At 47.0% G+C, this 10000-nt stretch overlaps 2 protein-coding genes across 8 annotated transcripts in view; one reads left to right on the plus strand and one right to left on the minus strand.

The window, feature by feature from the left end:
• kdm1a (lysine (K)-specific demethylase 1a) overlaps positions 1–949 on the minus strand; it is an 18768-nt gene extending 17819 nt beyond the window's left edge. For 4 of the 6 annotated variants that reach the window (XM_083683401.1, XM_083683399.1, XM_083683400.1 and 1 more), the window contains exons 1-2: positions 898–949; positions 253–298 (exon numbers count right to left, since the gene is read on the minus strand). In XM_083683401.1, the coding sequence (XP_083539527.1) occupies positions 253–291 (39 nt within the window). In that variant the 5' untranslated portion in view covers positions 292–298; positions 898–949. The remainder of the gene's footprint in view (positions 1–252; positions 299–897) is intronic. The other 2 variants (XM_083683402.1, XM_083683403.1) reach the window with 2 other exon arrangements.
• Positions 950–1708: 759 nt separating this feature from the next.
• Positions 1709–7931, plus strand: tmem30b (transmembrane protein 30B). 2 transcript variants are annotated; one of them, XM_083682738.1, is made up of 8 exons: positions 1709–1868; positions 2547–2750; positions 3343–3450; positions 4152–4259; positions 4613–4703; positions 4822–4959; positions 5331–5537; positions 6970–7931. In XM_083682738.1, the coding sequence occupies exons 2-8, from the start codon at positions 2565–2567 to the stop codon at positions 7146–7148; spliced, it is 1017 nt and encodes a 338-aa protein (XP_083538864.1). In that variant the 5' UTR covers positions 1709–1868; positions 2547–2564; the 3' UTR covers positions 7149–7931. The 2 variants fall into 2 exon arrangements, with proteins under 2 accessions (XP_083538864.1, XP_083538865.1); XM_083682739.1 differs by having other exon boundaries at positions 1713–1868; positions 2551–2750.
• The last annotated feature ends 2069 nt before the right edge of the window (positions 7932–10000 follow it).

Raw genomic sequence — 10000 nt, forward strand, 5'->3', positions numbered from 1 at the left:
CAACCTGAACTGACCAAATAAATCATTCCTAGATGGCCAGATTGGGACTGTTCTCAGAAAGCCGAGCCTATTGTTGGGGTCTGCACCTGCCCCAGTCCCTGAGGCTCCGGCCGGGCCGGGCCGGGCCGGCTCCCCTAGGCGCTACCGCCGGCCTTCAGCACTATCTCTACAATAAAACTATGTAGCAGCTAGTTAGATGCGTGGATAAATGTACATGATGGAAAAATGTATATGAGGGCATGGTACAGTAACCTTTTTTACCCATTTCTCCGAGCCCCTGGTAATATCCATTCAAACACTAAGAAATAAAGACAGAATCACACATATATATAGTCATGAACAACACAAGCAACTGGGAGACAATGTCCGCCCAACAAGTAGGTAGGAAATATAGTTTGTTGGCTAACTGGGTTCATATAAGCGGTGGTTTATATCAATCGTTATTCCATCGGTTTCGTAAGAAAACATGTCGGACGGACTACAAATGGGAGTCAAGCTGGCCATTTGCTAGCTGGCTAGCTACCGTTAGCTAACTTGGCAGGCTGAAAACATAGCGCTAAAAGCCTCGGACATATTCTCAGCCAAACAAGCTCAAAGGTGTTCAGCACAACGTGCTGTTTGTGTGTGAGGTGTTCACCACCTCTTCAGATTCACCGGTCTAACGTTCCCGGTGCTGAGCCTGTGTCCGCTAGTCCTAGCTACCGGAGTTAGCCACCGTTAGCTAACAATGAGGTTCGCCAGCGACAGATGGCTAACACAGTTAACTCAACCGCACTCATCACACGTTGTTTAGCTAAGTCATAATCATACAGACAATTTTGCACATATACGACCAGAGCTAAATATGTGACTTGAGTATTAAATGGGTCTCTATCTCAATTCAAACAGAAATATTACCTCTCGATCTCCGCTATTGTCAAAACAAAGACGGCTCCCGACTCGGTCCTCTCCACTTCAACCACCAGCCTCTCCGCGTCACGCCATTGGTTCAGCCGAGAGCGTCTGGGAGTTTAGGATACAGCGATTGGTTCTAAGTGTCGTCAATCATCGGGGGGGCGGGGATACGTTACTCGGGTCAGACAGCCAGGTCCCTCTGGTGTCACACTGGCGAATAGAAGACCGCAATTCTTCATGTTTAACTACAATTATTACAAGTGATTGAACATTGATAACCCGACATTCATTAGTTGAAAGCCCAGAGAGCAATTCAACTGAATAAATCATAGACGTATAACCTATAATATCCTATACAGTTGAGTTATTGATTAGATACGCATTCATTCATCAGTTTAAAAAAAACAGGACGAGCAGAGGGCAAACTGACGTCAGTGTGTGAGGAACCCGATTGGAAGGAAGAGACAGACCGGTAAAGAGAGAAGAGATAGACAGGTAAATAGAGAAGAGAGACAGACCGGTAAAGAGGGAAGAGAGATAGACAGGTAAAGAGGGAAGAGAGATAGACAGGTAAATAGAGAAGAGAGACAGACCGGTAAAGAGGGAAGAGAGATAGACAGGTAAAGAGGGAAGAGAGATAGACAGGTAAAGAGGGAAGAGAGATAGACAGGTAAAGAGGGAAGAGAGATAGACAGGTAAAGAGAGAAGAAGAGATAGACAGGTAAAGAGAGAAGAGAGATAGACAGGTAAAGAGAGAAAAGAGATAGACAGGTAAAGAGGGAAGAGAGATAGACAGGTAAAGAGGGAAGAGAGATAGACAGGTAAATAGGGAGGAAGAGACAGAGGTAAAGAGGGAAGAAGAGACAGAGGGAAGAGGTGAACAGCGGCTCGCCTTGTAGCCGATACTGCTAACACACATATCTCTCTCTCATCTCACTACAGATCTAAAGAACTCGTCAACTTTTGGAAAAGCGGTAAGTTACTTCACATTAATGTGTTTTTCAAACTGCATTTTCCGCTTAAACTTTAAGAGACGTTCATGTGATTGATTTGCCAGGCGGTGAGTTCTGGTACGCGGAAACTTCTCAAATAGGCAACAAATGGGTTGTTCGATACGTACCGCAGGCGTCAAGGTGGAACTTGGTGTATTCAAAACACATCTTTTAGGCTTTTTGTATTGAATTGTATTGGTGCTGATATTCTGCCATTTTACACTGCATAGTTTAACACTGTTTTGGAAAATGTCAGGTATTCAGTAAAAACAACAACATTTGGACCTTTCGTGTAAAAAGCGTATTTGTTATTTATTTTGTAGTTGTTATGGGTGAGTTTTAACTATTAGTATTCGTAACATGACTATACGGCCCCATATCCGTGGAGTCACTGTTTGGATTAGGGCCGAAGTTAGGGCGACTGTCACATAATGCTGTTTTTATTTGGTTTGTTGGGAGGATATATATCGTTGTCACCTCTACCTAACCTCCATGTTACAATGCGTATCAAGCGACAATGCATATTCTTGAATCAACTAAATGCAAAACATGTAGGTTGCTAGTCAGCACCTCCATGTTGCTCTAGCTCCTCCAGCTAATTAGTTTGCTCCCGACTGAGAAAGATAAACCTGTTTCCTTTCTTCAACCGCTGTTCCGAAGCCAGTCCAGATCAACAGAATGAAGGAGGAGCCTGAGATGGCCAACAGGCCAGACAACACAGCCTTCACCCAGCAGAGGCTCCCCGCCTGGCAGCCCATGCTGTCCGCTGGCATCGTCATCCCAGGCTTCGCGCTCATCGGCCTGGCCTTCATCGGCATCGGCGTCGCCCTCTTCGTCACCTCCCAGAACATCCAGGTCCTGGAGGTAAGAGTGTGACCGCATCGTGTGTGTGTGTTTGTGTGTGTGTGTGTGTGTGTCAGTCACACATGTCCAATCCACATTGGTTGCCTGAACCCTGGAAGAACTAGGAGGTGATAATTATGGGGCATGACAGGTGAGTCCTGGAGCTCAGAGTGTGACAGCAGTGTGTCGTGTCATCAGAAAGGGCCAGCTCCACTCACCAGGTAGCGCTCCAAATGGACGTATTGCCTGAGGAATATTAGATCTGTGTTGTTGAGCAATTGTTCCACCCACAGTAGAAGATGTCAAAAGTTGAAAACTGAAGAACATCGCACATTTATTATTTGTGCTTGTCGTTTAGTTTGAAGCATTCGTGCCTGATTAGGATTGTTTTAGGAGGCTTTGATTTTTAACCAAGAATCTAACGTCCAGGGGACATTCTATTCTAGAACGTTACTCCACCCCCCCCCCCCCCCCCCCCGCAGTAGTAGATGTCTTGGTTGTCTTGTTGACGGAGGAGGAGACAGTAAGTGACACCCGGTGTCCTAACAGAGGTGTGAGTTGTAGGGTGAGAGGCTGATGAATGTTTAATGGCGGTGTGCTGTTGTTCACACAGAGGGATTACACCGGCGTGAACACCGACTCCGCATGCTACAAGTGCTCCGACCCAAAGAAGAAGAACTGTGTGTGCACCCTGGACTTCTCTCTCTCCGAGCTGCTCGAGGTACCACCCTGACCAGGCAGACCAGGGGAGGCTGGTGGAGGTAGACGTCGGAGGACGGGTTCATTGTAATGCATGGAACGGAATGAGGAACGGTACCAAACATGTTGTGTTTGATACCATTCCTTGATACCATTCCTCATTCCGTTCCATGCATTATAATGAGCCCGTCCTCCGATTTCTTCCTCCACCAGCCTCTGACACAGACACACTCTATTACTGTGCTAACAACACAACTAAATGGATTACTAACTGTGCTTTCCATGTCAAACTGAGCTGGTTAGGCTCTAACATTGGGCTGTGAGTCCACTGGGCTGGTTAGGCTCTAACATTGGGCTGTGAGTCCACTGGGCTGGTTAGGCTCTAACATTGGGCTGTGAGTCCACTGGGCTGGTTAGGCTCTAACATTGTCACTCACACATGCACTGTCATCTTAACACATATGCACACACATAATCATCCATCTGCTATTTATATTGCTTACTTATATGCTTACTGGTTATACTGTTCATATTGTTTATACTGTTTATACTGTCCATACTGTATATTTTTTAGTACTTCTATTTTTATTTTATTGTATTTTAAAACTTATTGTATTGTGCACTACTCTGTGGCACTGTCACTTTTGCATTTCACTGTATACTTGTATGCACGTGACAAATAAAGAATCTTGAATCTTGACATTGGGTCCATTTTGTTTACAGGGTCCCGTGTTCTTCTATTATGGACTGTCCAACTACTTCCAGAACCACCGCAAATATGGCGTCTCCAGGGACTACTTCCAGCTGTCAGGTGACCTGGAGTACTTCCTGGTAAGAGGATGTGATGAATGATAAACTGATAAACACTTTATGTAAAGGTGCACCTCTACCTCTGCAACTGGGTTAGTGTGACCGATGATGTAGAAGAACAGACAGTCGTACAGCCTCACTAACTCATTGTTACGACCTCTCATTCTTTCTCTCACTTTCTTTTCTTCTCTTCCTTTCTCACTCTCAATTTCTCTCTCTCTCCCTCTCTCTCTCTTCTTCTCTCCCTTTCTCTCTCTCTCTCTCTCTCTCTCTCTCTCTCTCTCCCCCTCTCTCTCTCTCTCCCCCTCTCTCTCTCTCTCTCCCTCTCTCTCTCTCTCTCCCTCTCTCTCTCTCTCTCTCTCTCTCTCTCTCAGAATCCTGAAGACGACTGCGCTCCCTACAGGGTGGATTCTGACAACATTCCGATCGTTCCCTGTGGATCAGCAGCGAACAGCATGTTCAACGGTACGTCACTCCTGCTCACTTCTGTCTGGATGTTTAGTGTCACACAACAGTGGATGTTCCTGTTGATCCTTCTCCCCTCATTGGATCTCTTCATTGGTATATGTGTTATTTTGTGAAGACACCTTTAAGCTCTATCAGATCGTCGGGGGAACGAAGAAGGTTGTCCCGTTGGATGGGAAGGGGATAGCATGGTGGACTGATTACAACATCAAATACAGAAACCCCTCCGTCACCCCTCTAAAGGATGCATTTAACGGTACGGATGTCAATTACCATGTTATTACATGTTGTTACCATGTTATTACACGTATAAGAATCTCAATCAGTAGTGGATTGGCTTTCTGGCCCGTTAATCTGTGGTCTGCGTGGCCAGTGGATGGGCCGCCCCTGATCTCAATTACCATGTTATTACTATGTTATTACACGTGTATGGATTTCAATTAGCATTTTATTACACATGTGCCATTGCTTTGGTTTCCTGTGAACCTTTTACAAAACTGAAAATATTAGTGAATAGCTAATTTGGAATGCCTAATCAATAGTGTCATACAGACATGTTTTCACCACTTGAACCAGAAGTAGAACGATTCATCGACTGATTGAAATGTATCCACTTGCCTCACACAGGTACTGTGAAGCCCATCCATTGGTCGAGGCCAGCCTATGAGCTCGACACCACTGACCCGTCCAACAACGGCTTCCTGAACCAGGACTTCCTAGTTTGGATGAGGAGGGCGGCCCTGCCAGACTTCAGGAAGCTGTATCGACGAATCACAGACGGAGATTACGCCGATGGCCTTCCCAAAGGAAACTACTCTCTGGAGATCGCCTACAGTATCCTTTACTACTGCCCAGGGGAGGCTGGTGGAGGTAGAAATCGGAGGATAGGTTCATTGTAATGCATGGAATGAGGAATGGTATCGAACACACCTTTACACACTACAGGGCCGATCCGATCCGAACCATACCGTGCCGGCTCGGATATGATCCTTTCACACGTACCTTTTCAGCAGCTATGGTGGATGGGCAACCAGGCCCAGTAGAGCAGCACAGCTATGGTGGATGGGCAACCAGGCCCAGTAGAGCAGCACAACTATGGTGGATGGGCAACCAGGCCCAGTAGAGCAGCACAGCTATGGTGGATGGGCAACCAGGCCCAGTAGAGCAGCACAACTATGGTGGATGGGCAACCAGGCCCAGTAGAGCAGCACAGCTATGGTGGATGGGCAACCAGGCCCAGTAGAGCAGCACAGATTGGTTCGGCTCTGTAAATTACACATTTTAAATTAGGTGTGTGTGTTGGGGGGGGGGGGGGGGGGGGGGGGGTGAAAGGGCTAAGAGGTTATATAATTAGATAAAGTTTGACAGATGAGTCAAACATTATGGCATTACGCCCTGTAACTCAATGACCATTCTCTTCAGCCGATAAGAGGTTAGATCATTCTAATTCTATTCCATTCAATCGTCATTATGTCTGATACAGTCAATCACCCCAGGAAAAAACATTAGCTGTGTTTGGATGCTATAATCACCTAAACGTCGGCAGTTGTGATGGATTAACAGTCTATTTTTTCCCTCGACTGAGAGTGAGTGATTTGCCACCCACATGGGACTTCCTTTGTCTCATGTTACAACAGACAGGCAGGTTTACTGCTCGATGGTTTACTTCTGCAGCCCGGCCCGACTGGTTCGACAAGCTTTCCCCGGTCGGGTGGGGCTCTGTCGTTTGAAACAAGAGAGAACTAAAAAGAATCCTGCTATGACTCAGGAGTTTGTAGACTTGGGGATGAAAGGAGCTCTAAAACTAGGCAAATACACTGAGGAGGGGGAACGAGCCAAAGGCAACGAGCCAAAGGCAAATATTCCCTCATTTGCTTTGTGTCATACAACAACAACAACAACAACAACCCCTATGGAAATCAGCAAGTCAGTCTGCAGTCAATGTGAAGGGAACCACTGACTGACTGTATTAAGGCCTTTTCGGTTTTGACAACAGTGACCAACTCCCCTAATCTTCAATATTATTCCTTGCAATAGTTGTAGCTGTTCAGTTGTTTATACGCGTACAAAACCAGTCCCTTTACATGAACTGAGACGAGCGCTGATGCTAAACAGTTTGTTTCTTACCAACAGTTGAAAAGTGTGTTAACCCCAATAAGGTGAATCCATTCAGACGGAGCTGCTCCTTCAGAGCCTGTTCTCTGTCCTGTACACCGTGTATCCAGGTTGTGTTTGGGCCTTAACCCCCCCCCCCCCCCCCCCCCAGACTACCCTGTGTTGAGCTTCGATGGCAGGAAGAAGGTGGTCTTCAGCAACGTGTCGTGGATGGGGGGCAAGAACCAGTTCCTGGGCATCGCCTACCTGGTGATCGGGTCCATGTGCCTGGTCATGTCCGTGGTGATGCTCATCGTCTACGCCAAGTTCAAGTTCCCAGAGGAGGATTAGCGTCTGGGCCCGGGACTGTGGAACAGGGGAGGCTGGTGGAGGTAGAAATCGGAGGACGGGTGTTTGATACCATTCCTCATTCCTCCGATTTCTACCTCCACCAGCCTCCCCTGGATTGTTATAATCACCATGGGAGCCCATTGAGAGACGTTTGATGGCATGAGAATTCATTACTTGAATTGACTTCATTACAATGTTCATATTACAAACTATTGTGAAGTGGGGTTTATTGCTGGGAGGTGTGATAGAGGTCATATGCAGAGGTCATAGATGGTTCAAGTCCGTGTGCGTTGTCTAAAAGCTGCAGTTGTATTTTTCGGCGTTTGGGCCATACGGTGAAGTAGGCTAGGTCTGTTGCGTCTCATCAGGTCTTCATAGTAACTGTTTATTTGATCAGAGGTCACAGGTCATGTTGCTCAGGCTGTCTCTGTCTACTGATTTCTCAACACTTCAAGATGCTTCACAAGAGTCAAGTGCCTCCACTTTAAAAAGGCCTTCAAGCCATAATAATAATCCTAGGTATTTGGCCATTCTTTATGAGAGAAAACAGTGCATTTTATGTCTCTGGGATATTTTGCTGTAACTTCTTCCTAATGGAAATATGCTTCCGATGTTTCCTGTCTCAGGGTTATGACTTTATACTGAATAACTTTTTAAAACTTTGTATTTATTTGACTGTAAATTAAATTTGAATACAATCATTCATTGTTATAATTGTGAAATTCTCTTCATCATTTTAAATTACTGTTTTTTCTGAAATAAAAGCCCAATTTGGAAAAACTACTCTTGCTCTGTGATGTCACTTTGTTGACCTTCTATGGAACTGTGGTTACATCATCCAGAGTTCTCTTCATAGAAGGCTCGGGGAGTTCTGTGTGCAGTAATTGTCACAATGGCCGCTCACAAAGCAGAATGTTGCCTAAGATTCCACTGTCAGATTCAAAGATTCTGAAGTCTGTCAAGTTTCTAATGCCATCCACAGGTATGGTCTAATCAGGTAAAGATGGCCTTCTATTTCTGGCCCTTTTTCAGCCCCCCACCCCCCAAACCCCCCATTTTCCCTGGCCTTCCGGCGTGGGCAACGGTGGGGTTGGACATTACTCCAGAGGAGTTTGCTGCGTTTTTCAGACCTGAAAGTGATGAAGGCTGGGCCCTGGTTTTCAAGGTGATAGAGTACTCATTCCAGACCTGCCTGTCTGTTTTTTTGTTGGGGTTTGTTGCCTACAATCTCCACAAAGTATACAAGAAGCGTCTGTTGGGGTCGTCGCTGGTAAGTGTCGCGTTATCTCTCCTTCTGAGTCCTCCCCCCTTCCCTGAGTCTATATTACTGTTTTAGTCTCCATCAAGATGGCTGTAAAAACAACCCTAACTCTGCACAAAAACATAAGCTAATGTATTACAATGATCAGCACTGATCAGCACAGGGGATTATCTGAAATAAGAATGATTGAAATTGAGGGTGGGTCTATTTCCCTGCAGAGAAACGATGACAAGCGAACCACAGCTGCCACCCTGTCGGAGCAGCTCAAGGAGGGCCTGGCGCTGAAGCAGACCCTCCTGGCCCGGCTGAGGGACGTGGAGGTCCGGCTGGTGGCCCTGGAGGAGAGGCTGCAGGAGGTGGGTGACGAACGCAAGAAGAGGAGGAAGGCCCCTCGGAACCGGGGCCGGGAACTGAGCCGCCGGGACACAGAGCCGTCCTCTGGCTGCCTCTCGCAAGGAGAGAGTGAGGACAAGGCAGAGCGCTCAGGAGGAGCACAGAAGACCACAGAGGCTGGGCCTGAACAGTAGCACTGGTGCTGGTTGTTGTCCTGACAGGTTTAAAGCAGTAAAATGTGACCATCTCAAGTCTAGTATTCTTTTGTGGTTTTTGTTCTACTCCATGTGTTTATTCTAAGAAATAGTATAAGTACACATTTGAATGAACTTCTATATTAAACTGGTTTAATTCCCTACATTGTTGAAGAATCGACTAGTGTGTGTGTGTCTATTTGTTTTAATGTGCACGCCAGGGTGCATTTTTCACAAATGAGACATTTTCTGAGTGGTCATAGTTGTCAATAGTGGTCATTCGGTTGTCATGGCTCGCCTATGATGTCACAATGGCACCCCTGAGGTGGTCAGGGGCAGCAGTGAGGCCCGGGCTCAGTTGTCACCTGGACACCGTTGGACACACACCTCTCAGACTACCAAGCAGGACGCCCAAGGAGCAGAGGCCAGAGACAAAAGGGGAACCTTCTAGAGCCATAGGGGCCTTTATTTTCAAACAGGCTCACCCAACTGAAGATGGTGTGTGTGGATATTGGTGTGGAGCACTGCAAACACCCGACCTGGTCCAGAGTAGGAATGGAGATCACCCCAGACGAGCTGAAGAAGGTGCTGGAGAACAAGGACTACGACGCCTCCATTCTGGAGGCCTGGATGCCTGACCTGGGCTGCATCACCCTGGTCCTCAGCCTGGCCTCGCTGGTCCTCTTCCTCATCTACCGGCGGGTCACCAAGAGGAGGAGCCCTGGACAGGTGAGTCTATAGGAGGAAAAACAACATACAGCAGGCCTATCTACCTATCTCTCTCTCTCTCTGTCTCCCTTAGCTGCCATAGGAACACACTCATGTATGTCTGGATCTCTTGCCAGGGCCAGTGGGGACTCTTCAACGGCAAGGGGGACATGCAGAAGCTGAACAAGGGCTTCCAGCTGCAGGAGCAGGTCCTGCTGAAGATGGACAACATGGAGCAGCGCATCGCCGCTCTGGAGGACTTCCTCCGCTGCATGTGGAGGAGGAGGTCCATGGAGAAGAGAAGCCACAACAACAACAGGGACTCTGACAGGAAGGAGGCACTGGCCTTCTCTGAC

This window comes from Argentina silus, assembly GCF_951799395.1.
Source record: "Argentina silus genome assembly, chromosome: 13".
Classification (NCBI taxonomy): Eukaryota; Metazoa; Chordata; class Actinopteri; order Argentiniformes; family Argentinidae; genus Argentina; species Argentina silus.